This window comes from Phodopus roborovskii, unplaced genomic scaffold, assembly GCF_943737965.1.
Source record: "Phodopus roborovskii unplaced genomic scaffold, PHOROB, whole genome shotgun sequence".
NCBI classification, from domain to species: domain Eukaryota; kingdom Metazoa; phylum Chordata; class Mammalia; order Rodentia; family Cricetidae; genus Phodopus; species Phodopus roborovskii.
In genome coordinates, this window is record NW_026126469.1 from 29,699,265 (window position 1) to 29,726,977 (window position 27,713).

A 27,713-nucleotide genomic window follows, 5' to 3' on the forward strand; every position below is an offset into this window, starting at 1 on the left:
ACCAGAAAGGGCTAGGATGCCTAGGTAGCTACTCATTTAAAGGACACATTCTCACTACCAACAAGGAGATCTTACTTTTGGGCTCTTTGGGCTTGTGCTCTCTTCATTGCAACTAAACAGAGAGGCTGAAATTCATGGGTAGCCAGGCTGAAGAATCATGAAAGTGTAGTGACATTGTTGGTTAACAAGGGTAACCAGTGTGAGCTGAGCAGGTCCAGGCACTACTAACTCAATCATGGGCTCAGGGACACCAAGGAACAGGGCACAGGCACCATCCCTGCTTATACCAGTGCTCACACTACTACTCAGGCCAAAGCCCTTCAGTCCCGACAGACTCTTGGCAATTGGAAGCTCTTCAGGCTGCATCACTTAGCTTCCCTGAGTACTGTCTTACACGAAGACAATATGTCTTCGATGGTGTCCCCTTCTCCCCCTCAAGAGGCTGACCTGGATTTAAGCATCATATACCAAATCATTTGCGAAAGGCATCTTTTATTCATAATAAAGGACTTATCCTTACTCTGAAATAGCCTCTTGGGACCACTGCCCACATGGATTAGAAGTGGAGTGGTCTTCACACACAATAAAATGTTGTATAGAAATGTCATGCTAATTTTTGCTGAAAGACTGTCCATGGGCCAAAGGCTACAGAACTCATCTGCCTCTTACTCGATGCTCTCTGCTTTTCTTGAAATTTCAAATGTTATTGAATGACTCAATAAATAATGTTAAGCTACAAATTTACCCAAAGCATGAGGAAAATGGAATGGGAATATGAAAATATAATACATGCAAAGAAAAGTTTATAATTCTAGGTTCTTTAAAGAGATACTGGTTTAGATTTTTTTTAAAAGTTAAACATGGTAGCTCACATTTATAATTCCAACATTCTTAGAGACTGAGGCAGGAGGATTGCAGTTGGTCAGTTTGAGGTCAGCCTGAGCTCCAAAGTGAGAGCCTGTCTCACTCTACCGTACCCTTACCATCATCCCCCAAAGATTATTACCATGTAGCCTACACATGGCCTTTCCTGGCTTTGAACTCACAACCCTCTTGCCTCAGTTTTCCAGGTGCTGGGAATTGCAAGTGCGCAGCACCATGGCCACCCATGGAATTCTTTGTTTCCAGTTAATTTGGTTGCCACGTGGAAGAGCTGCATAGGAATGAGCCTCTTGCTCTGTCCTTGGTTGACATTAGTAGGAGGAAGGAAGAGCACCATTGTTGCTTGTCTTTTAAAGTCTGGGCACATGGCTATTATCTGAAATCATGCTCTTCAAACTCAGAACCAAATGAGAGTGACTGAGCATGTGCCTGGCCATGTGACTGGCCAAAGATTTCACTATCCGAATTGTGGTCACCACCCAGAAGTCAAGAGCCAAACAGATGCTAATATATAATTTAACAGATGTAAATATGATTTTTAGGAAACACGAATACATTCATTTCCAAAGCTTGGCCTACAGCCAAGTGCACCTATACCATCCCTCTGTATACATATACACATACACAGTCTACATACGTACCCATACATGTATACACATGTAATATACCTACTTGACATCCTTTATCCATCAGTCACTGGTGCCCAGGATGAAGACCATCAGCTCATACAAAATGATTAGCACATCCCTATGTAACTGTATATGAAACCTAATTCTGTCCCAATGGAATACTGGAGGCTGTGGCATAGCACTAAAGACTCATGGTCACCACACAAGAAAGAACAAATCCCTGAAGGACCATCTTTCAGTCCCTAGCACAGAGCACCGCAGCTTGTTTAATGATTAAACAGGGAGTACCTCAGCCAGTTGCATGGGCAGTAACAAGATCACCATGGGTGTGTGTCACAAAGAAAATACATGGTGATACTGTGTCAGAGTGCTTGCCATAGTAATGAAATACAGTGAGTATTTATGGAATAATGCAAACATTTTAGCAAAGTGTCCCAGGATTCTTTGGGTACTATTCATGCAATCCTCCTAGAATCCACAGCTTTTCAACAGTATGTTTTATAAGTTGTTTTTTTTTTTTTTGTTTGTTTGTTTCATTTTGTAATGCTTAAAGTCTAGAGTTTTACTGTTGTATATTTACAATAAAATCAAGGTGTATGTGTGTGTGTGTGTGTGTGTGTGTGTGTGTTCATGCAGGTGTACCTGTGTTTGAGTGTATGTGTCTGTGCCTGTCTGTGACGTCAGAAGGCAACCATGGCTGTCAGTCTTCAGATGTCATCCATTTTGTTGGAGACAGTTTCTAACTGGCTTGGAACTTGCCAATTAAGGTAGGCTTGCCAGGCAGTAAGCCTCAGGCATCCAGCTGTTTCTGCTTCTCCAGTGTTGAGATCCTGGCATCACAAGGGTTCATTGTTTCTCAGGACTGATTTTGCATGGGTTCTGGAAATTAAACTCAGTTCCTCATGCGTGTAAGAGAAGAACAAAGCTATCTCCATAGCCTCTCTCTTTCTGCCTGTCCCTCCCTTTCTTCCTCTCTCCCTCTACCGCTCCCTCCCTCCCTTCTTCCCTCCCTCTCTCTCTTTTTCCCTCTCCGTGTGTTCAAACTTCTGTGGGTGGGGATAGGTACGAAAACCCATAATTCCAGTATCAGGGAAGCAAATACAGGAATATCATGAGTTCAAGGTTGCCTAGAACTGAGTCAGAAAACTAATCAAACCAACCAACCAACCAACCAACCAACCAACCAACCAACCAGTCAACTAAGCACACCAAGCAATTAACCAACCACTACTGCCACCAATGAAACAATACCACAAACCCTGCCTATGGGATGAAGCCACCTCTTACCTGTGAACTAGTGTGTTCTTGAGGCCCCCCACTAGGCCTCGGGCAATGGTCTTCACTCTTGGGGTGAGGATGGCCTGGGAGACATGGAAGGCCCCATGTGGAGCACGTTCACTCAGGGTGGTCTCCAAAAAGGGGATCAATTTATGCACACTCGTAGTGTTTGCCCACGGTGCTGGAATTTTCTTTCCTGGCCACAGGAATGGGTATTGCTTGTAGAAGGGACAGTGGTAGAAAATGAGAACCTGAAATATTCAGAGCAGACAAAGGACAGCAACATTTAAAAGCTGAATACAGGGGTGGGGGATGGTGGGAGGTGGAGGCATAGACAAACATGCTCAGAGGTAGAACTGTTCGTGTAAACTGAAATTTTTAAAAGCTACACCTCTGTGAAAGACTGATGATGCTGAATGACAGATTATCACTTCATGAGTGTGGGAAGTTAGAATGTTGAAGTCTAGAGTCCAGTTACCTTGGGCAAGCCTTGATTCTCTCAGTAATCATTTTTGCTCACACCTGTACCAGGCCTAACATCTTTTTGACTATCAGGTTAAAACCTTTGACCACGTATTTGTAGCAGACCACCAGCTTCCAAGAGCAAAAATGTCCATAGTCTGCATCTGAAACCTCCAGTAGCTTCTCTTGCTTTAACTTGCCTAGTTGTGGTAGCTACCAATGTTGATCAATGCATTGCCCTGTGGCTTTCTTTAGTTTTGAGGCTAATCAAATCTCATGTGACCATTTCCACAGCGGACATGGTGTTCCAGGCCATCTGAGTATGTGTCCCCAGACCTTTTTTTTTATTCTCTTTGAGGTGAGAACTATATTTTCCACAGATTTTTTTCTTTTATTAGATGTATTTATTTTTACATGGCAGAGGAATGGGGTGGTGACTTTTGGGAGTTAGTTCCCACCTTCAACCAAATAGGATCTAGAACTTTAACTTAGGACATCACTCTTGGTGGTATGCCCTACCCACTGAGCCCTAGCATTGCCCCTATATATTATTTTTAAAAAATAAAAAGGCAAAGATTTACTGAAAACTTGCTGTTTAATTCAAAGATGACTTCTTTTTTTGACTATGCACATGGTAAAAAAACACAGACTATCTTCTCACAGGGGTGCCTTGAATGCACAAAACAGACAAGACTATAAATTGATATGAAATAAAGGAATTATTACTATTCATATAACAAATGCATCTGTAGGAAATTAATGTAGAGCCTCATGATAAATACATAAGATTCTTTTGACAGAGTCTAATAAGCTTCATTAACTATGAGTTAGTGATGAGCATAAATGGTATTTTAAGACAATCTGCAGAGACCATGACATGGCCATATCCCTAAGGGTAATTGACAGGCCAGACTAACCCTGCCAAGTAGGATACTATTGCCAGCATGCATGACTGGTTTGCATGTGAACCCTTCCACTCAAGGTAAGTAAAAATGAAAATGTCATTTTTTGTTATGGTAGTTTTTGCTTGTTTGTTTGTTTGTTTTAACCAACCAGACAGCCTTATTAAATTCTGTACCACACTCCCTAAGAAGCCTCTAGATCCCAGGCTGAAACGACATATATGGCCCACCCAGAAAGCATGTTCCCTGTGCTCATGGGATTGACATTTAGCTCTTGGAGTTTAGATAAACCCAGTGAACTCATCTGTGATTGAACAGATTTTCAATTGTGTGCACTGGCTCTGATGAAATTCCCCTTCCCAGGGGAGGAAACCGATGTGCCACAAGCTTCAGGGAGAACTTTACTGAGGCCATGGGTCTCCAGAGGGGCCATTCGAGATGGTGGTAATTTTGAAAATAATTAGCAAACTATATCCACAGCATTAATTAGTTTCTGGGAGGCAGCTGGGGGGGGGGGGACAAAATTGCTCTTCTGATTGTCCCAATTGTGAGCGCTGCTGAATGGCTTTCTAGAAGAGCAAGCAGCATCCCTCTCCCCCACTCAAGGGGCACGGGTGAGATCTTCCCAGAGGAATGCCCAGCTCGTGTTTACACTGCAGACTGCAATCTTCTGAGTTGTCCTGCAGGCTCTTAGAGCAGGGATTCCATATGCTCATCTCAAGTCCAGTGTGTTCAGTTGATGATGCAGGCGACTGGAGGCAGGGAGTGCCAGGCAGGGGGCTGCAATGGGGGTAATGTCTACCTTCTTGGTTCTTATTGGTCCTGAGTAATGCTGGGCACGGATGATGACTGTAGTAACCTCGTGTGTTAATGAGGTTAATCACAGGCTCACTGTAAGCAGATTGCTGGGGGAGAGCCAAAGATTTCCTCCTGGCATTGTACCTAGCTGGTTCAGAAGGCTGAAGCCGGTAAGGAGAGCTGCCTCAGGCAGTGGGCTGGAGGTAGGGGGTGAGCAGGAGGCTGGGCAGCCTCCTGTTGCATGCCCCACACGTAGTACTCGAGACACCTGCCCCTGGGCCTGCATCCATGCACTGGAGGACAGTAAAAACTTTGCTCTGCCTCAGAAACTGTGTATTTAGTCCAAATTACACAAAAGAGACTTTCTGTCCATCTCACCCCTCCTCCAGGGGGCGCTTCTTGGGCAGTCTGATCTAAGGGTTTCGGGAAATCTCTGCTGACAGTAGTGTATCTGGCTGGCTAACCTACACCCAAAGCCCAGGTTACAGATCACAGGTGCAGGGACACTCGCTGAGCTCGATCAGAGACTCTCAGAGATGCTCTGTCCCCATCTCTCTGTGCTGTTTTTCTTTGAAATATCTCCCCTCTGGATCAGCAGTTCATGTTCAGTTTTTCTCTTGGACTAAGATGGGAAATCTCATTTCTTTTAAGAACAGTCCCTGGGGTGACCTCTTCTTACTGTGGTGGTTGCTTTACTGGGAGCCTCTGGGATGTAGATTCATGGTATGCTCTACTTCTCAAGCTATTACAAACCCCTTTCCTCACACCATACAGAATACCGGATGTGGTCTTACCCTACAATTGCATATTGATCGTTTTTGTTTATTATTATCTTGGATTGATAAATTATGTTTCCTACTACTATTATTGTTGTCTGCAGGTAGGTGTGTGTATACCATGGCATACACGTGGGCATCAGAATATAACTTCCAGGAGTTGGTTCTCTCCTACTATAAGTTCCAGGGGTTGAACTTGGGTCCCCAGGTTTTCACAGCAGGTGCTTTTAACCCCTGAACTCTCTGGCTGCCCTTTTTATTGGGGATTTTGAGACAGGTCTTGCCATGTAGCCATCTCTGGGCTGGAACTTGCTATGTAGCTCGGACTCAGAGCCACCTTCTTGTCTCAGCCCAAGGGCTGGAATTACAGGTGTGCACCACCCCGACCACTTTGACTGTTTGTTATTTCACTAGAGTTATGTATTTCTTCCCTTCTCATTAACGTCCCAAGTACTTCCAAACTGTAGGCTAAATCCTCTGACTCACTGTGCCCTTAAAGCCTTATCTACTAAAGTATGCTGATATAATCTGTGAGCTGTGACATAATTACATGTTGAGTAAATGAAATGTGACTGGTGGTAGAGCACTTCCTGATATTAAATTCCAATAATAAAGCACCCAGGGCGCGAGGGGAGGGTGTGTGTGTGTGTGGTATGTGTAAGGGAGCTCATTATATAACGAATATTTAAAGCCTGACCACAAGTGTGACACTTCCCCAGCATGGGGCCAATGACTGGTGGCTGTCTTTGAGCGCTCTTCTTTGAGCGGTTAAAAAGAGCCATATAGAAGAAACAGGGATCAGGGGAAGTCATACAACTTAAATGACAACCTTTTTCCTTTCTCTAATACAGTCTCTTTCCCCCATGACTTTAAGACTATTTGTAGTGAACAATGCAGCTCAATTACCACGCCTCTATGCATGTATGTGTGTGATGTATGGTATATGTACTTGTTAGTGTGGGTATATGCATGAGTACATGCGGATGCACACACCTGAGCATGCACACGTATGGAGGCTAGAGGTTAATGTTGGGTATCTTTCCTTGATAGCCTCTCAGCTATTTTTATGTAAAGGTCAGAGGGCATCATCCAGGGTTCAGTTCTCTATTTCCACCCTGGGGTCCTGGGCTCAAACTCATATTGTCAAGGCTGGCTTCAAGTCCCTTACTGCCAAATCCCCTTCTGTTCCCTTTTTTTGAGGGGGGACAGAGTTCTTTGATGAATCGAAAGTACTATTGAGCAGGCTGGCTGTCCAATGCTTTTCAGGGACCTGCCTGTTTATACCTGCTAGCTACGCAGAATATCCTACGTGTACCAAATTATACGATGCTACCTGACCTCATATTTAACCTTATCTGATCCCTGCAATCAAACAACATCTCCCTTTTCTCAATGGAACAGTCTGGGGCCCTTTGAGGATAGGTTCTTAATGAAAAGAAAGTGTTTTTCTTTCACAACACAAGAAAGCTGTTGTGAAATCATCAAGGCCTGTGGCCTCAGAGAGCAGTAGGAGCTGTGGAAATACCAGAGAGGAAGCAGCCAGTGAAGGAAGCCTAGCCCACACCAATCCATCACAGTGCTGCCTTGGCCAGATGTGTTAGTCTCTCCATTCCTCAGTTTTCAATTCTGTAAAATGGGGGGCAATAACAAATGCCTATCTCTGCATCTGAGGCCTATCCTTTTACTGAGTGTGTTCCTCAGGGGTGTAGTTTTGGAGTCTTATCTTTACTGGGGGTACATGGATAGAAGGTATTAAGCAGACATTACAGAAGACAGAATAATGGTCTACTGACCAACTGGTTTATTTCACAACTTTGCCTTGGGCTGATATTAGCCAAGCCATTAAAAGTAAATTTAGATGTCTGCAGGTAAACTTTATTTGGCAGGTGTGGTGGTTTAAATGAGAATGTCCCTCTTCCATTGGCTCAGATAATTCAGATATTTGAATATTTGGTTCCCAATTGGTAAACATGTTTGTCCCAGCTCAAGAGGTTTCAGAGGGCAACAATATTAAAAACTAGAGCCCTAGTTGGTGTATTTAGGCAAAGAAGGTGGCTGTTTTTGTCTTTGTCTTGTGAATTTTCCTAATGCTAAACTGAAAAACAATGAACGAATTTCAAGACGACTTAATAGTGATTCTGCCACGTGGTTATCACACTAATACAATAATCGTGCTTATGCAGGTCTGCAATGAAAATGAGCCAGTGGGACAAAGAGAAATTAGAAAATATGCAGTGGAAAGAAGAAAAGGAGCACCACGAAATCTAACGTTAGAGCCAGACTTGTGATGAAAGATATGAGAAGACTAAAGAGAGGCCCGATCTGAAATGGAAAAAAGGGAGGGGTGTCTCCAGGGTGAGACCTCACCCAGATAAGCTTTCAATTTGTAAAAAAAGGAATTTTCTGCTCCAAAATAGCAGCAGCAAATCAAAGCTACTACAAATATGATTCCAGGGTGCTAAGTTGTTCGTCAAACTTGGCAGTGCCATCCCCATGGTTCTGGCTTCACAGTCACGAAGGAAGGAGGAGAGAGGGGCTATGGAATCTGCCTTCATAGTGAAGGAGGGCCATTGAAGGCAGGCATGAGGTGGGGCAGACCCTGCATGAAGGCGAAAGTGAAGCCTGTATTGTGTTAGAAACACAAAGGTATTAGCGGTGCCAGAGTCATGGGATGTCTGTCAAAGAGGGCTGAGTACAAGGAGTGAAACCAGCTCAAAAGAGAGAAGTACATTGCACGCAGAAAAGCTGCAAGGCAGAACCATGTAAGTTCTTTGACATCAGGCATGAAGCTAGGTATTTGGAGTTTTCTCTGCTGGGTTTTAGTCTTGCTTTAGTCCAATATCCCTTCACTATGTTTCTTATCCTCCCTTTGGGAATGGTCATGTACAATCTGTGCCATTGCATGTCAGGCGTATGTAAGTTGCTTTTTGCTTTTGATTTTACAGGGCTATAGTTAAAAAGATCACCTTAAGTCACAGAAAAAACTTCAGACTTTTAAATCCTTAAGACTGTGAAAGACTATGGGGACTTTTGAATTGGAATCATATGCATTTTGCATTATGACATGGCTACAGGTCTATGAGGACCAGGGAGTGGAATGTGGCAGTCAAAATAAGAATGACTCATATAGGCTCCTACAGTTGAATTCTTGGTTCTCAGTTGGTGGCAATGTTTGGGATGGATTAGGAGGTGTGGCCTTGTTGGAGGAAGCGTTCACTGAAGTTGCATTAAAGCACCATCCTCAGTGCTTTCTCTCTCTCTGTCTCCTGGTTGTGGATCAAGATGTGAGCTCTCGGCTGTTCCTTTGCTTTGCTGTCACTGACCCTAACTCTGACTCCATAAGCCAATTAAATGCTTTCTTTCTTCAGTGCCTTGGTCATGGTGTTTTATCCCAGCAATAAGAAAGTAACTAAGACACCAAACATTAATCCCACTGAATCTCTTGTAGCTATCCCAGAGTCCAGGTACTCGTCTACACATGCTCAGTACATCAACCAATCTCCTCTTCCAGCCCCTCAGCCTTGGGTTGAGCTAGTTTTACAGGTGGCACCCCAAGGAAAGCAGGGAGTTAAATTCTTGCTCTCAGAAGCACATCACCCCTTCCCTCTTACCTGGTACTTCTTTTCCCACAGGTTCTGCAGTGTCATGCTCTCCACACTGCAGGCTGGGCACAGCTTGTTCCCAAAGGCCTCCTGGATCCGCAGAACCAGGCATTTGTGGTGGGCCTCATCCATGGCATAGAAGTGGTTGAAATCCAGGAAGATGATCTCTTGTGGGTGCTGAGTGAGGAACGCATCAATCTCCATCAATCCATCCCAAACCTTGATGCCAAAGAGCCCGTGAATGAAGTAGATCTCTTGGTCAGTGTCCCCTGGCTTGGAGGACACATGTAGGTCAAAGTAGCGAATCCCAGCCTCCAGCTGCTCCCGAAAGGTCAGGTTCTGAGTTACAGACCATTTCTTCATTAGCTTCTTTACCAAGGAGATCCGGGCGAGGCGTTTGACAGCTTGGGTTTGGTCAGGCCCCACTGGGGACTTTTCATCTACCCAGTAGCTGAATGAATCATGGGAACCTGAATAAAGCAATAAAGGAGAAAACCAGAATTGAGACTCTTTAACTGATAACATGACAACAGATAAGAAACGCAAGCACAAATACTTTATAAATAAATACTTGCAAAAACTTTCTAGCCTGCTGGGAATGAAATAAACAAAAATGAAAGTAATGTAATCTTATTAGCAGCTCGTTAAGCCTAGGGTAACACTATAATTCTCACATATTGCTAGTGTAATGTAAATTAATAACTTTTTAGAAAGGTACTTAGAAATATGCTTAGAAATCAGAGCTTTAAAATATTCATTGCATTTTGATTTAGTAATTTCATTTTAGGGAAGCTATTCTGGAGGAAATAAACTCAAACCTTTGGAGAAAATAAAGATGGCTACCAGAGGCTATCATAACAGATTCAAACACAAGGAGGCTTAAGTGTCTCTTAAAAGATGTTTATCCATGTTATTCATTCCATTGAAATGTGGAAGGGTATAGGAACACTGTGCTGAGCTCAGGAATGTTGGGGCAGGAACATCAGTAAAGAATAACAATCACTCCTGACTTCATCATAATAAAAGCCTGGAAAGACTAGGTCTAGAAGGAACATGTCTCAACACAGTAAAAGTTGTAGACAGCAACCCACAGCCACCATTATGCTAAATAGAGAACAGCTCTTATTCCATGTAACACCTGAAGTCTTAGTTCGAACACTGTAACTGAGAAGGAAATAAAAGGGATATAAATATGAAAGGGAAAAGTTAAAACAACCTTATTTCAGATGATGGGATTTTGTTCATAAGATCCCCTAAATGTTCCATCAGAAAATTGTTAGACTGATAGTGTCTTATCTCAGCAAAAGCGCAGGATACACTATTAACAGATAATACTAATAACAATAAACTTTCTGAGAAATAGGGAAACAATACTATTTATGGTAGCCTCAAAACAAACAAGGAAACCAACACCCTTTAAGTAAACCCGATGAAGTAAAGATATCACAATGAAAACTTTAAAACTTTAAGAAAATTGAAGAAAGTACTGAAGACAGAGTAACCTTTCATGCTCATGGATTGGTAGAATAATGAAATGACACACAGCTCTCAAAAGGTGCAATAGAAATGGCCAATGAACATGAAAAGCTTTAAGTTCACTAGTCATCAGAGAAATATAAATTAAAAATACATCACAAGTCCACAATGACAGCCATTAAGAAAACAACAAATGCTATTAAGTATACATACATAATGGAACCTTTGTACACCAATAACAGTAATATATGGTACAGCTACTATGGAAATGAGAAAGAAGTTTCTAAAAGAACTTCAAAACACATCTACCATATGACCCAACTACACCACTCCTGGGTATTTACTCAAAGGTCCCTAAATCAACACGTGACAGGAACATTTGCACAGTGTACATATCAGCACTGTAAACAGCAGCCATTATGAAGCAGGCCTAGGTGACCAACAGCAGGAGCATGGTTAAACATTAGATGAACATACACAATGGAACTCTGACAGCCATAAGGAAGAATGAAAACAAATCCAACTAGAGATAATCACAGACAGGAGATTAAGCCAGTCTCCAAAACACAAACAGCATCTTTTCTCTTCTTTGGGTTCCTAGATTTTAATTCAACACATAAAATATGCCTATATGACACGAGAGTAGTAGCAAAATTGAATCAGGGAACAAAGGAGACTAATGTGGGGGAGGGCTAAGAAGGGAGGGGATAAGGATGCATAGAGTGTGTCTGTTCAATGTACAATATATACTTGTATGAATATCCCTGTATGTAACAGTGCCCTGTGTAATGAATACACAATGGAATTCAGCAAAACAGAAAATCTCTTGTACCTTTTTCTAACATACAGTGTATTACTGTTTTCTATATCCACCTCAAATATTTTGGTGAAACTATTTGTTTAAAATAGTTGTTTAAAATTCCTATTTGTTTAAAATATAGCAAATAAAATGTAAAAGATTATACCTATAAGTAATGTGTGTATATCTTTGACTATGCAATGCTATTATGTATTTAATCTCACACTAATTTGTGTATGACTGGAACCATAATTTTGATCTTCTATAATCTGATTTTTCTTATATACTTGCTTTATTTTAATTTATCCTAATTTCAAAATAAAATTATCTTAACAAATAATTGTACTCACTAGCCCTTGTGTTTAACCAGGACTAGGGAAAAACACCAGAACAAAGCACAAACACACAGTGTGTGTGTGTGTGTGTGTGTGTGTGTGTGTGTGTGTGTTGGGGGGCACATTTACTGATTTGTGCACAGAGGCTGGAACCTCGACACAGACTCTCATTGAACCTGGAGTGTAGAGAGGTGACCAGAGAGCATCTGGAGCCCTCTGGCTGCAGGCCCTTGTTCTGACCCTGAGAACCTTTGTCTTCAGAACCATACCAGGACTCTATTAGTCATACTACTTCATCATCATTGAACGGAACTTTAGAGCAAGCATTTCATACATACATACATACATACATACATACATACACACTGACATTCATACATACATACATACATACATATAACAAAATTACATGGAACAGTTGGTCATATTCTCTCCTTCTTCTGAGAAGAAATCATCCTGCACTGACTTTATCCCATCGTCTCAGAAGAGTGAACAAAAGAAAAATGGGCTAACAAATGGTGCTTTTATTTTTATGTAGCATCCAGAGCATGGAAGAGATTCAGTTAAAGCTTAAGAAACAGTATATTTATTAGTCTTTAGGTGAACCAAATTTCACAAGTGGGAAAATTACCAGCATATTTCAGGTAAAAGAAAAGCTATTACTGATAGAAATGTGGGGCGAGTCCCCGTGGACCTTCTTCATTGGATGCCGTAGCTAATGAGGCTCACTGGCTTCTACCTAATGCGATGCTTCCTTTGGCTGGACAGAAACAGGGAATTTTTATACCTCCTTATTGAGAGATTTATTACAAGTCCCTTAGATATAATGGTGAACAGCCAGTTCTCTCTTCCTTCTAAATTGCATTAATGAGCCAGCTGTTTGGGACACAGTATGTAACCGAGTGCACGGCACATACTCAACTTAATTCTTGCCTGGGCACCAGGGAATAGCTGTTAGCCAACCATGGAGGACAGACAAATCTCCTCTGGAGTGTGCTTGCTGGTGCTGAGCCCAGTTTCAGCTCCACAGGGAGATGTGCTAACAACCTCCAACGCTTGGCTCAGCAGAGAACTGTGTGGAAATGTGACAGTCATGGGACCCCAGGGGCCATTTCTGATTGCACAGGACACACACCATTCCCAGCCCACTCCACCGAAGAGAAGCCCACCCTACAGGAGTGAACAACTAGTCTCCCTTGGTCTCTGTGTCTTCTGTTCACTCTCCTAGCCCACCTCAACCTTCCTAACATCCCCACCCCACCTGTGGTCTGCAGGGTGTGATACTGGTGTAGGCTGTCTTACCTCCGTGCCTACAGAAGTCAAAGGCAACCATCACCCAATAAAATGTATTTTCAATGATTTTGCTCTTTCTACTTGATACCCCACCCCCAGAACCTTTGTTAAAATAGAGTAAATATAATAACAGTGAAGACACTGGGTAACTGGTTGGGTAAAGGAAACTGGATGAGGGGGAGGAAAGAATTTAAATCCAGCCCTAAATTTCAAGTCCCTGTGACTGGATTACTTATCAACAGAAGTTCCAGAGTACTATGCTGAGGGTGGAGTAAGGAATACCTCCTGTGGGGACTGACATCAGCAGCAGGCTTCAGAAATAAGTTAATTTATTGTGTGTACAGACCACCAGGTGGAACTTTCCCAGGGAAGCTGGAAATGTAGAAGTCACACGTTCAATCCTGGTGCCCAGGAAGCAGAGACAGGAGGATGCCATGGGCTTCAGACCACCTGGACTACAAATGAATAGGAACAACTTTGACAGATGAGTCCCTCCTTTGTGGTCTATACTCCCAGGACTAATTTTAGCCCATAGAGAGGAGACAGGTGGGGCTGGAGAGATGACTCAGCCTCAAGGGCTCTTTCTGCTCTTGCGAGACTCAAGAGTTCCGTTCCCAGTGCCCATGCCCATATCATGGCTCACAACCACCTTTAGCTCCAACTCCAAGGGAGCATACATTCTCTTCTGACCTCCTTGGGTTCCTGTACACACACATATACTCATGCAAGCTCACAGAAATACACATATATAAAAATAAATATGTCAACTTTAAAAAATGAGGATTTTTTTCCTCCAAATTCTAGAAACGTAGCTGTCTGCAATCCCTTAATTTTGATAGTTATTGTTATATTGGTTTCTTCCTGTTTTTTTTTTTTTTTTTTTTTTTTTCCTCTTGATGCATGTAAAGCCCTGGAACAACATACGTGTTGGGAGCATAGCAGGAAGGTCCAGAGAAAGCAGGAATGTTAATCTCAGAGGATTGTCTTTCCATGGAAAGATGAAAAACCTGTTCTTCCACCCAAAAAGCTGAGAATTTGGAGTGATAAACTGCTGGTGATCTGCTTTATCTGTCCATCCAGGCCATATCAAGTGCTGACAACCAGGACTGGAGGTGGCTATAATCTAAATGACCCTGATAGCCTGAGGCTTCCTGAAGTTCCCCCAACCAGGACCAGAGGTAGTTTATAGACCAAATGACCTCTGTGCTATCTGTATGATAGCACATAGATAGCACTTAGACCCTTAAGTGAGTATAGGTAATGTATCTCCAGAACACATCTTCTTGGAAGAGATGTGCCCTGAGTTGAGTTTCAATGTAATTACTTCCTTGTGCAAAGGGGATACTTTTCCAAATTAAACTGGGCTTACATACGCTGGGAATAAACTGTTGCTAGCCTCCCTGATCCAGGTTTTCATTCTTATCTCTTTAAGTGGTTTGCTTCCCTGAATGATACCTGCAGGGACCTTTGTATTTTCACGGATTCTTTGTAATGGAAAGCTTTGCTTCCCAGCTTTGGACACATAGCAGAACGTCAGGGGACACACCAATGCCAGGATGACCTCAGACACACCAACTCAGAATCTCTTTGAGGTGGGAGTTGAAACCCACCCACCCAATGTTGTGTTAAATTCTCAGGTTTGGCATCCATTGCCACAAAGGTAAGGTTATTCTTGTCTAACATTTTTAGGTTGTACCAAGAATGCTTTCAAATTTTGAAGCACTAATTTGGCGGCTAGCCGTCACTGACACCCCACTCTCCCTTGAGCTTCCCTTTGACCACCTGACTCGTTATAGCTTATTAATTGAGAAGAGGGTAGCAGGAGGCTTTGCTTTCCCTATTGTTCCTTCCAGGAGTGTCTAGATAGGTGACTTAGGAAAGATTTGGGGTGTGTACTAGGTTAAGTTCAGAACAAAGAGTGCACATCAGCTAAACCATGGGAGAGAGAGATGGAATGTGGGGAGGTTAGTATTGTCTTTGTTCAGAGTTAAGGTTACTCCTTCTTGGACAGCAATGCTGGACAGGATCATCTCAGAGGCCAGGAATAGGAAAATGAGCTGGTCCCCTGAGTTCCAGGCACAACCAGTTTGTTCTTTATCTGGAACACAAATCTCTGCTTCCTTGTTTGTGCTGATTGCTTCTTGGGGATTTAAGAGCTCAAGTGAACACACAGCAAGTTTTAGTTAAGGCGCGTTCATTCCCTAGACCTCACAAACTGGATGAGGGTACTTTCCTGAGCTCAACTGAAAGGAATTCAAAGCCAATTTCCTGGGAACCCAGCTTCTAAATAACACAAAAATTATCCAGACAACACAGTCTTCCATGACACATCACATTATACCACAGTGGCATTTCAGAACAAAGTGACATCCCTTACAGACACAGAAGCAAGAATGGAGGAAGAGGAAGACGAAGCTATGAGGATGAGGAACTTCAGCATCACACCCCCCCCCCCCCCCCCGGTCACAGCAGGGAGGTAGGGATGGTAGCACCACATCAAGAGCTCCTGAACTCATGTATTTAGGAAATTTTCTGTTTCCACCTGCCATAGGTACAGCTCTGCCTTTGGGAGTCCTAAAATTCTGAAGCCCAACAGGCCCTCCAGATGCTTCACTGACCCCGCCTTCCCTAGTCTGAGTTCTTCATTCTTCTTGGGGATGGTGCCTTGAGATACCAACATAATAAAAAGTGGTTCTTAGAGGGGGTGATAACAGTCAACAACACTATTAACAACAACATCTTACTCTATGTCAAAACACAGCTGTATGTGTAGCACACAAACAGATATACACTGATCTTAACTTTTTTAATTAAAAAAAAAACCTCTTTTACTTGTATTTATTTGTGTTTGTGTGTATAAATGGCATCTGTGGGCAGTGTTCAAGGACAGCAGAATAGAACATTGGATCCCCTGGAGTTGGAGTTACAAGAGGCTGTGAGCTGCCCAACATGGATGTGATGAATTGAATTCAGGTCCTCTGCAAAAGCAATACAAGCTCTTAACCACTGAGCCATCTCCTCAGACATCTAGTATGAAAAATTACATGTTCAGAACAGAAATGTTAAAAAGACTTATTATGGGGAGCTTATTGTGAACATGCTGAGGAACACTACTCTAGACTGAGCCCCTAGCTTGTCCAAATGGCACCTTGACTGTCTTATTCTTAATGGGGGTGTTCCTCAGTCCCTTCAGAAACACTTACCACTGGCTGTCCATCAAAAGACCTCATATGGGATATTTTGTTCCCACCCCCATCCCAAAACAATAATAGGGAACAATTCAACTCTCTCATCTCTACTTTTTTCAAGTATTCCCAGATATCCTTCTAAAGAAAAAGCCATTTCTATGTCTACTCAACCCCAAAGGACTCAAATTTACAAACTGTTAATTTAGAACATAGATATTTACAAGTGACTAAAGACAAACTAATTTGGAAAATATCCAGAACTCTGAAAAAGTGAAATGGAGAGTTCCCAACATGGTACCATGCTGCCCGGTTCATCATCCTGGCCCTACTTTTACTTACTATGTGACAGAAATGTAGTGCCTTAGCTTCCTCATCTGTGCAAAGGAAGGACATTAGCAATACTCATTAGTTTGTTATAGAGACAAGTGAGCACTTGAAGGGGTTCCTGGCAACAAAATAAGCTCAAACTTATCATTATTCACCATGTATTGCTTTTTCTCTGCCAGTTGTATCTGAGAACCAAATTATTGAGATCTCAGCAAATATTTCTAGTTGGGGAACTGCCAAGCTTCTAAATGGTTAACATTTAAAGCTGGGAGAGATGAAGTCAAGTATAAGTGATATATTTTTTTATTACATACAAAATTCAGCATCACATATAATTACTTTAGATTATAGTACTACATAATCTAAGCCCAAATTGGCACTACACTTATAAAACTCAACTAAAATTATTAGTGATCTCCAGTCTGCTCTTATGACAACAATTGTCAATAGGGATCACCCAATGTGACTGCATGCTATTGAAAGTCCCAAAGATGTTCTTGAACATTCTCTTTCTAGCCTGATAGAATTAGACATCCTCAAGTGATCAATGGAACAACAAATTTAAAGACTTGTTTTAAATCAGAGTTGGGTAGTGTTTCATTTACATATTGATATGTCAGTTATTTTCTAATATCTTTTGATATCTCCATGTGTGTATACATATCTGTGAATAATGCTAGACACTCAGAATGGTCAGTTCTGAAATGACAGGGATATAGAACCAATTCTCATTCAAAGAAGGAGAAACCACCTCCCTTTTACTTGGAAAAATATGTTAAACGAATTAAAATAAAAATCTATTTCATGGAAATATTTTTACTAGCATCAACATAAGTAAGGTGTAAGAATAAATCCTTCAAGCATTCTTATAAAGGAAACATTAGTCTAAGCTCTTTTTTGAGTCATTAGACTCCTTGCAAATGCTACATTCTTATTGAAATCTGGGCTGGTTACTTTTAACCTTCTACTTGATCCAAATTAGAATTGCACAGGGAGGGAGTTGAGGGGTTGTGTAGATCAGAGTGGTTTGTGGGCATGTCTGTGAAAGACTCTCTTGGTTGTTAACTTACTTAGTCCTCACTGGGTGACACTATTTCAAGACATGACCCTCTGGGTTGGGTAAGAACAGAAAAAGCTAAGTAGCCCAAGTAATCAAGGAAGCAAGCAAGCTTCCATTTGTTTCTCTCTGCTCCTGACTGTGGATGTGATGTGACTAGAAGCTTGGGTTCCTGCCTTGACTTCCCCTAAATGATGGAGGGGATTAAATCCTTTCCTCCCCTAAGTTGTTTTTGGTCAGGGCAACAAAAATGAAGCCAGAAGGGAACTAAAGCCTATCATTTCTATTGCAGCGAAGACGGGCTATTTCAGTTGCAATGTTCAGTTAGGGCTTGCTTGGCTATGTTATCTCAGTCTGAATGTTACTTTGTGTGATGTGTGGTTTGGATGTTCTTTCCCCAACTATTAACCTATACTTTGTCATATGAGGCCAAAGTAATGTAAGTAGCTTGAAAAGAAAAACATCCACATCAAACCATACAAAAAGCCAACTGGTTACAGCCAACTTTCTACTGGAGATGTTGGTGCATAAAATTACACTGAATGTCAAGTGTTTTTCTAAATTGATGTGGAATATACAAGTTTTATGACCTGGGAGAATTAATTAGATTTTAGCCACAGGGACCTTTCCCTGTTCCAAACCAATAAAATTAGGAAATATTAAAATTGTCCAGATCTCATACCTTATCTTAGCCAATCTACATCAGCCACATGATATTGGTGGCCAGTCAGTGGCTTCTATGTAGGAATGAATTCAAAGCTGGGTTTATTATGTTCTGTGTAAACAGCAAGAGACAAAGCAATGTCATACTATGTAGTGACAAGCCATTAGGGTCTAAGCCAAAGAATGACAAGTAATTTGTCTCTCTCTCTCTCGTTTTTATAGACAGGGTTTCTCTGTGTTATAGCTCTTGGTGTCCTGGAATTCATTCTGTATACTAGACTGGTCTCAAACTCACAGAGATCTGCCTGGCTCCATCTCCCAAGTGCTGGGATTAAAGGTGAGAGCCACCACCACTTGCCTGAATCCTCCCATCTCTTAAAGAAAAAAGAATAGACCCTAACTGGAACTGGAATCAGAAATGGAAAGGCTCAGGTACTAGCTCCTCCTCAGATGGGTGTGCAAACACTAAGTCTCAGGGTTGATAGCTTGATTGCTTGGTGCTTACAACTGATTTAAACAGAGCCTGAAAGAAGTGTCCATACAGAATTTCTATTTTTAAAAAATCACATGGCGGGAGTGATGGAACATGCCTGTGGTCTAAGTATTCAGGAGGCTGGGGGAGGAGGGTCTGAGAGTTCAAGGCTAGTCTGAACTATTAAGGAGAACCAGTTTCTAAAATCTAAGAGGGTTAGAGTGGTTCAGTGGTAAAGCACTTGCCTTAGTACGCACAAGGCTGTGAGTTTGAGCCACAGAGCTACAAGAAATAAGATGAGGTACGGGTCCTCCAATCCATTATCTCACACAAAGGGCTGAATGGCCTATGGTTTTTAGGAAGTTCCTCCAAAAATCCAAATGTGTTTAAGTATTGAAAATAAGCTCCCACTCAGGGTTGGGGATGTAGCTGGTTAGCATGCATTAGGTCCTGGGTCCCGTTTTCAGGCCTGAAACCGGTTTCTATCCAAGACCCTTTGCTTCAAATCTGAATCTTTTTCTAAGGTCTGAAGGGCACACTGCTGTTTTACAAACAACTACACAAATATGTGTCCATATGGAGCTAGTGAGCAAGGCTAAGCTTCCGGGTGAAGCCATTTAAGAAGTACTCACTCCCCAGCATGTGCCCATACTCTCAGACTAAAGGACTGAGACACACCTCTGGCCCTTTGGATGGCCCCAGCTGGGCTGGCTAGTGTATGAAGGCCTGACTTCCTCTGGAGACTGGCTATCTCACTTCATTTTTCAGCATCTTCCTGACTCATGACAGCCGACAACTCTGTAGGGTTTTGGGGGTTCTCGATATGGCCATGTTGAAAGGCACATTGGTGAAGCAGCAACAGAAGAAGCCAGGATATTAAAGCAAGTCTAGTGTTGGCTGATGCAAGGCTTCACCAGCGGCTCCTTATGAAATGGGGCAGAGTGTTATGACAAACCAGAAAGCATTTTTTTAATGAGACACTTAGGAGGGAAGGTGACCCATAGAAAACTCCAAGTCTTGAATATAAGCATGTGATAAGGAAAAGGAACTCATTTGTCATCTTCCAAGCACAAGGATACTGGGTAACCATGGTATCGTCTGTTTGCTATGCACAGCTGACATACCCATTTCTAACATGCAGTGCCTTTTGTGTACTTGAAGTGGTCCTTATTATTGGGTGGGATATGCATGTGTGGAGACAGAAGGCTGGGGAGACTTCATCCCCTCTGCTGAGAAGGTGAGAGAAGTGAAGCTGAGGATGCTGGGAGTTGGGGTGGGGGAGGATATCCTAGAGGGCTTCAGGGCCCTCTCCCTTCAGGGAGAGAACTTCAGAGGGCAGACTAGCCCAGTGGAGATTTCTCAAGGATTCGGTGTAGTTTCACCTCTATGAGTCTCGCCAAATGAACAATGTTTTGAAAGTGACCATGGGAATGGGTGGCTGGTCATAAATTTGCCTGAAAGCACACATGGGTCTCAGTCCAACCCTGCTTTGAGGTCCCTGTCTATCTTCTGCTCTGTGGCACTGACTACACTCTTGGCTGACTGAGCTTGAACCAGAGTCTTCAGGGAGCTGCAGATTTAATTCAGGCAGAATGTGGTGCCACAGGCAGGGCAGACATGGGTGGGAATGTGCAAGAGGAAAGGTCCTGATATCAAGACACACTCTTTAAAGACTCACACGTTTTCTTTTTTGGTATCCCGGAATTAAAATATTAATTATGTAAGGCTAGCAGTATAAAGCATTATAATCAATTGATACAGATTTGGAAGGCATCCTAAGAATGAAAGTGATGTGTGACATAAATGTATAAAGACAAAATGGGAAGTGACAGAGAACTACCAGAAACAGCATAGGGCCAATACCACGGAAGTGAGCACAACATCAAGAATATTTTGTTTGGCTACCTTGCTCAAGCATGAGGCATGGGACATCTTTGCAGCAGTTGACAACAGATTTCTAGCCAGAGACGGTCCATCCAAAGCTTCTCACTGCCCTGAAGAATACTGAGGTAGTACAGTTGCTTCAGGCTTTTGATGTCTAGGACCAGCGGTTCCACACCCACAGTTTCAGATGATGAGGGACTTTCTACAAATAATAAGTGTCTCAGCCTCATGAGCTGCCTTTGCTGTATTCAAAGATCACATATTATCAGAAAAGGTGGACAAGCCACTCGGGTGAGGGACAAAGTTTACCAGCTCTGAGAAGCTTTGTACCTGCTCTCAACAATAATCCACACATAATCTACACATACCTCCCTGTGATGATGCTGTCTGGAGTGAATTTAGAAGACGGGCTGGAGAGATGGCTCAGTGGCTGCTCTTCCAGAGGACCCATGTTCAATTCCCAGAACCCCACATGGCAACTCACAACAGTTGCAACTCTAGTTCCAGGGGAGCCAACACCCTCACAAAGATACGCACGCAGTACAAACACCAATGCACATAAGCCAAAAGTAATTTTTAAAAACTAACTTAGAAGATGGAAGGCAGGCCAACATACCTTCTCTCTTCCCTGGTTATACAAGGAAAAGATGGAGGCTCTCCTGAGGTGTTCCTTTTACCCCTATCACATTCTCAACTTATACACTATTGAACCTTTTCCTCCAATTCTCTGACAAGCAGGTGGAAGATACAGAAGGGATGGACAGACCCTGCACTGTGCTGACATTTAAAGGTCAGGACTCATTGTGTCACAAATAATGATATTTCCCTTCCATGCATATGAGATGGATAGCTGTGGACAGATCCTGTAAAAGCTCATTGGGTCAAGGGACTTCATTTACTGCAATTTTGGTGAATACTTTAGCTGAGGAAGCTTTTGTCACAGATTGAAAAATAAAGTAAAAGGACCCAATTATTGTTTCCCCCATATTTTGTTGACCTTAATATGGTTAGCTACTTAATCAATAGAGATTCTCAAAGAAGAGATACCATAATAGAGGGGTCCATTATAGATTTTAAGAGAAATCTGGCACTAGGGAAATGTCCAGAGATCTACAAGGATGACCCCAACTAACAATCTAAGCAATAGAGGAGAGGCTACCTTAAATGTCCTTACCCATTAATGAGATTGATGACTACCTTATATGCCATCCTAGAACATTCATCTCATAGCCGATGGAAGCAGAAGCAGACACCCACAGCTAAACACTGAGCCAAACTCCTGCAAACCAGTTGCAGAGAAGGAGGAGTGATGAGCAAAGGGGTCAAGACCATGCAGGAGAAACCCACAGAAAGTGCTGACCTGAACAAGGAGCTCATGGACTCTAGTCTGAGACCTGGGAAACCAGCAAAGGACAGATCCAGACTCACTGAACATGAGTGTGAGTTAGTAGGACTGGGCATTCTATGGGGCTTCAGGTAGTGGATCAGTATTTATACCTAGTATATGAATGGACTTTGGGAGCCCACTCCACATAAAGGGATACTCTCTCAGCCTAGACACATGGGGGAGGGCCTAGGCCCTGCTCCAAATGATGTGACAGACTTTGAAGACTCTCCATGGAAGTCTGCTCCCCAGGGAGCAGAAAGGGGATAGGATGGGGGTTGGTGGGGGAAAAAGAGAAGGACTTGGGAGGGTGAAGGAACTGAGATGGACATGTAAAACAAGCTTTTTTCTTAGTGCCTTTTCTCAGACCTTAGTGCCAGTGCTAGGAACATGCCACCTAAGGAGGCTGCCATCTGAAGAAGGACACATGGCTAATTCTACGTGTAGTTCCCTACTTAAAAGAGTAATTTAGCTGGGTGGTTGTGGTGCACACCTTTAGACCCAGCACTTGGGAGGCAGAGGCAGGCAGATCTCTGTGAGTTTGAGCCAGCCTGGTCTACAAAGCATGTTCCCCGACATTCACGGCTACACAGAATAATCCTGTCTTGAAAAACCCAAAAGGAAAAAAAGCAAACAAAAAGTAATTTATCATGGAGAAATCACATATTTGGCCATATATTTTTTAAAAGCATCTCTTGTTCTCACACTTAATACTTGGGGAAGACTTTTATTCAAGACTAGAAAGACGTTACTTCTTCAATGCTCAAACCTCAGGCTTCACCACTAACCTGACATTGTCCCTCATTTACACTCTAGTCTGAAAAAAAAACTGTTTCAGTTTCTAGGCTTGGACATTTTGCTCACATCATTTATTCTCTGTCGTAATCCTGAAGGCAGCAGTTACATATGCTTATTATAGAGGAAGAACCCACGGCTGAAGCTCAGACTGGCTTTGTCATGGCTTCTAAGTTGCAAAGTTTGCAAATGGCTGCCTAGGACAGAAATCCAGGTATTGATAACTAGTACTACAGAAGGATGCTGTAGGGATAACACTGTTGCTTCTGTCTCCTTATCATCTAAGCAAGTCAAATGTCTATAACATTCTTAGTCTTGTTTTTATTGCTAAATGCCTAGTTGTCACTCCACTGCAGGAAGATAAATGAAGAAATGAAAGCTTTAGAAATGTTGTAAAGAGCTGAAAAAATTTCTTTGTAGGGACACATGAGGGCACTCTAACCTTCTTTCAGTTAAAGAAATATTTTCTTTGAATTCCACAGCTCACAGTTTCCATACTTGGAGCGCAGCCTCCCTACTCCTAGACTTAAGAAGGTAAGGAATGAGCCTTAGTGTCTATTTCCACTTACTAACTGCTCATTAAAGGAATTTATGGCTCTATTCACCATTGCAAAAACATGGTTTTGAGACTGAGAGATGGCTCAGTGGTTATGCATTCTTACTGTTCTTGCAGAGAAGTTGGGTTCAGTTCCCAGCACCCACACCCAGCAATCTTCAAACCCCTGGAACTCCAGTTGCAAGGCACGTTTCCATTGACATCTGCACACATGTGGTATGCACAAGCATGTACAAGTACACATGTAAACATAAATAAATATTTTAAACTTTTTATTTCTAACTATATTTAAACAGAAAACATGCTTACAGGTTTAACTTAACCATATTTGCAAAACAGCAAACCATACCTGAGGGTTTTTTGTTTGTTTGTTTTTGTTTTTGGTTCATTTGAGAATTTTTTAAATTGCTGGAGAAATCTGTTTCCTTCTCACAGATCTATAGTGAGTGTCTTCACGTTGGTTGACAATGGCTGCCTGGATAGTACATTGACCCCACTGTGGGTACATTCAATTCTTAACATTTGTGATAGTTCTCCTTCATTCATGGCTTTGTGGGGGCATTAATACTCTGGCGGGAAATCCAAACCCCCCAAACCCCTTCCTAGTCTTCTAGTCAGTTCACTTTTCCACAGGGTAGTCAGGATAAGATTCACTGGATGGGGCTAGAGGTCTGGCTCAGTGATTAAGAACATGCATGCCATTCACTTGCTCTGAGGACCTGAGTTTGGTCCCAACACCCACATGGGGCATCTCACAACCGTCTGTAACTCCAAAACCCACTTATAGAGTCTGGGGCACCTATATTCATACATGCACATGCCTTCTCCCCAAAATTAAAATCCAAGGAGGGGAGTGTCTCAGATCTCTTTTAAGACAAGCCAGGGTCTTCTTTGCATTTTGTGAATGAAAGCCTAAGCCAGTGTTCTGCAGGATGAAGGAGGAGGGAAAAATCCAATAAGTTTCATCTAAATTACACAAAATGATAGGATTAGAGAGAATCTGTACGCCTGCCTCAGCAGGGAAAGTGAGCACAAATGCAGCTCACCCCTGAAGACTGACTCTCTGAAGAGCTGCATTGGCTAATGCTTCATGCTGCTTTCTAGTGCAGAAAGTTTCTCTCTGCAGAAGCCTTGCTGGGTGATCACTACACAGACCACTTAAACCACCAGGCTGCTTTTGTTATCAGTCAATAAAAAGCCTCTTGGATGTCTAGTCTTCGAAAGGGGGATAAATGCAACTTGTTCAGGCGAACAGATCAGTGGGTGGTCCTTCATACATAACCAGCATCATGGCACCATGCATTAGAAGGCTGGCATGGCATCAGACAGTCCCAGATGAAAAGAAAATTAGCCCTTATTACAACCAACAAAAAGAACTGAAGTTTTAGCCCAACACTGGCTCAGAACCAGCTCCATAACTGCCTTTTATTTAGATATGATAAAACAACCTTGACAAGAGCCTGTTTTCACAGTTCTACCACTGATACCAAGACTCTTGTTTTTGGCTATCTGCTTAATTTCATTGTGCCTCAATTTTTCAGTCTGAAAATTGGGGAGAAGTGCATCTCCATCACTGAGTTTAACTAGGCTTATGTAAGACAAAGAAACCAATACAGGAATCCTAATTAATCTACATTAGTATTACTAAGCAAGCTATCTCTCTGCTCCTGTTCACATTTTCATACCCCTTATACTAAGTTCAGACTTGTAATACAGTTACAAGCACTTGTCACATCCTGGGCATCAGTACCTGCTTTCTGCTTGTCCTCATTTCTCCTTATGACAACTAGACACACACATCCCTCATGCCTAAATTCTGTCAGTACTTCAAGATTTCGTGTCTCCCTCCTCCCCCCGTCTCCCTCCTGCCACTTTTTTCATCAGATGCCTATTTTGAACCAAACCATCAAGTATATACTGAGATGATGAAACATGGCCATGTGGTAGGGAAAGAAATAGGAAACAGTCCAGTGGGTGCATGTGTGGCAGGGATACACAATGAAGTCCTTGCTGAGCTGTTTGCTGTAGGATGAATTGTAAGTGGCCAACTGAAGCAGGGGTGTGGGATGGAAGGGTATTAGGGCAGAGAAAAGAGCAATTCACAGACTGGAGTCATAAAATGAACATGCTTACTTCAGGGGTTTTCTTTGGACCCTAAACTGACCAACCCCACATAAGACACAAAACAAACCACGATGCTGGACTCATGATTTATTCGGGCTGGACTCTATTTCTATCAGATTGTCCCCACTTCTTTCACCTGTCACTTTTACATTTTATCATTCCAGCCCTTCTTGGTTCCCCGAAGGTGTCCTGTGTCCCCGTTTCTAATTATTCTCATTTACTTCCTTCTGTGTCCTTCTAGAAGTGCCTTTCTTCCTCACCCTTTTAATTCCTGCTCACAGGTCCCCTCTTCCTCAAAGCTATGCTGTAGCCAACTGCACTGGGAAGCAACCTCCCTTGCTTGTAGCTTGTACTAGCTCCAGCCCTGCTAGTATTGATTTAGGAAGCACTGGCCACATTCCTAGTTTGTTGGCCTCATTCCAATTACTCAATATTGCCTACAAGTATATGAACTGTAGTTCACTCATTTCAATTTTGCTGAAGTATCTATGATGGTATTAGGTATAAAATTAAGCAGTCAGGTATAAAATTAACAGTAGCTATATAAAACATTATATTTGTTTTGTGCTAGATAGTGTTCTAATTATACTGTACTTAATTCTTATTTTATCTTCTAGGTTTTTTTGAGATGTGGTCCAGCTATGCAGCCCTGACTTACCTACTGCTCATTATACAGCTCAAGATGGACTGAGATTTGTGGTACCAGCTTTGCCTCAGACATGCACCATCATGTCCTGTTTATCTATTTAATTCTTCATTTTTTCCAATGTAGAATTTAGCCATTACCCAACTAGACATGGTGGTACCTATGCACTTAGCACTTGGGAAGTAGAGACAGGGGGATCAGGAGTTAAAGGCCATCTCAAGGCCTATCTCAAACAAACAAAACCCCCAAAACACCAGGTTTGGTGATGCACACCTGTAGAATTCAGGAGGTAGAAGCATGAGGATTGCTATTGCAATGTGGTCTATATCATAAGTTCTGGATCAGGCAAGGCAAATAACAAGACCCTGTCAAACAAACAAACAAAAAAACAAACAAAATAATTTGGATTTACTAGAAATCTAGTCTGGATCTTTGCTCACCAGAGGCTATGTGGCCTCATGGAAAAGCCTAAGGATGTGACTTAAGGTAGAATTTTGGAAGGATTAAATATTGAGGTCAGCTGTATATGGATGCCCAGCCACATGTGGACATATGAGGCTAGGTGTCCAGAAGTGTTTTGCAAATTGTCACATATCAATCCCTGGGAAGTGATGCTGTCTGTGACACCATAGGGAGTGCACAACTGGAAACTACATGTTTGGAACATTTGTATACTGAACCCTATGTGCCTTTTCTCTGGGTTGATTGTAATCTATAGCCTTGTGTGGAAATAGACAATAACCCAGAACACACAGCTGTCAATGAATTCTACGAGTCTCAGCAGATTATCAGACATAAGAGGATCTTACATTATCATAGTAGAGGTGAGCTTCTGGATTGTATAACTGTGTACAGATATTATAACTAGCTCCATTTTACAGACAGAGAAATTATGGGACAGAAAGGTTAAGCTTTTACTTAAGGTCAAGTAGCTGCTAAGTCTACAGGCATTAGGAGCAGAAGTCAAATTCTGGATGATGGACATCTCTGTACTTCTTTCCAGGCAAATAAAAATGAAAAATAGGCCAATAATTGGCTCTGAGTAAAGGGGCTTGTCCAGCAAGCCTAGCAACCTGTATTTGATGCTTGGGACCCATATAAAGGGAGAGGGAGAGGACAAACTCCAAAAATGGGTCCTCTGACCACTACATACCAGTGGAAACCTAAATGGTCCCATACACACATCATGCACATATGTAGTGAGATAGTCCTTCTGTGGCACTGACCACGCCCATTGGGGGTGGAGCCATGGGTGGAAGTGACCTGGGGAAAGAGGTCGGAGGGGGCAAGGAAAAGGCTCTCTTGCTGGTGTGACTCGGACAGGAGAGGATTGGGTTGAATTTCCTGGTGTTCATCTGTCTAGGTTGTAAGTTATCTCTCCCTGA

At 42.4% G+C, this 27,713-nt stretch overlaps 1 protein-coding gene across 2 annotated transcripts in view; it reads right to left on the reverse strand.

Moving 5' to 3' along the window:
- Plcxd2 (phosphatidylinositol specific phospholipase C X domain containing 2) overlaps positions 1–27,713 on the reverse strand; it is a 49,419-nt gene that overhangs the window by 5,485 nt on the left and 16,221 nt on the right. For both annotated transcript variants that reach the window (XM_051191560.1, XM_051191561.1), the window contains 2 exons: positions 9,339–9,799; positions 2,799–3,040 (listed from right to left, as the gene is read on the reverse strand). In XM_051191560.1, coding sequence (XP_051047517.1) covers positions 2,799–3,040; positions 9,339–9,799 — 703 coding nt within the window. The remainder of the gene's footprint in view (positions 1–2,798; positions 3,041–9,338; positions 9,800–27,713) is intronic.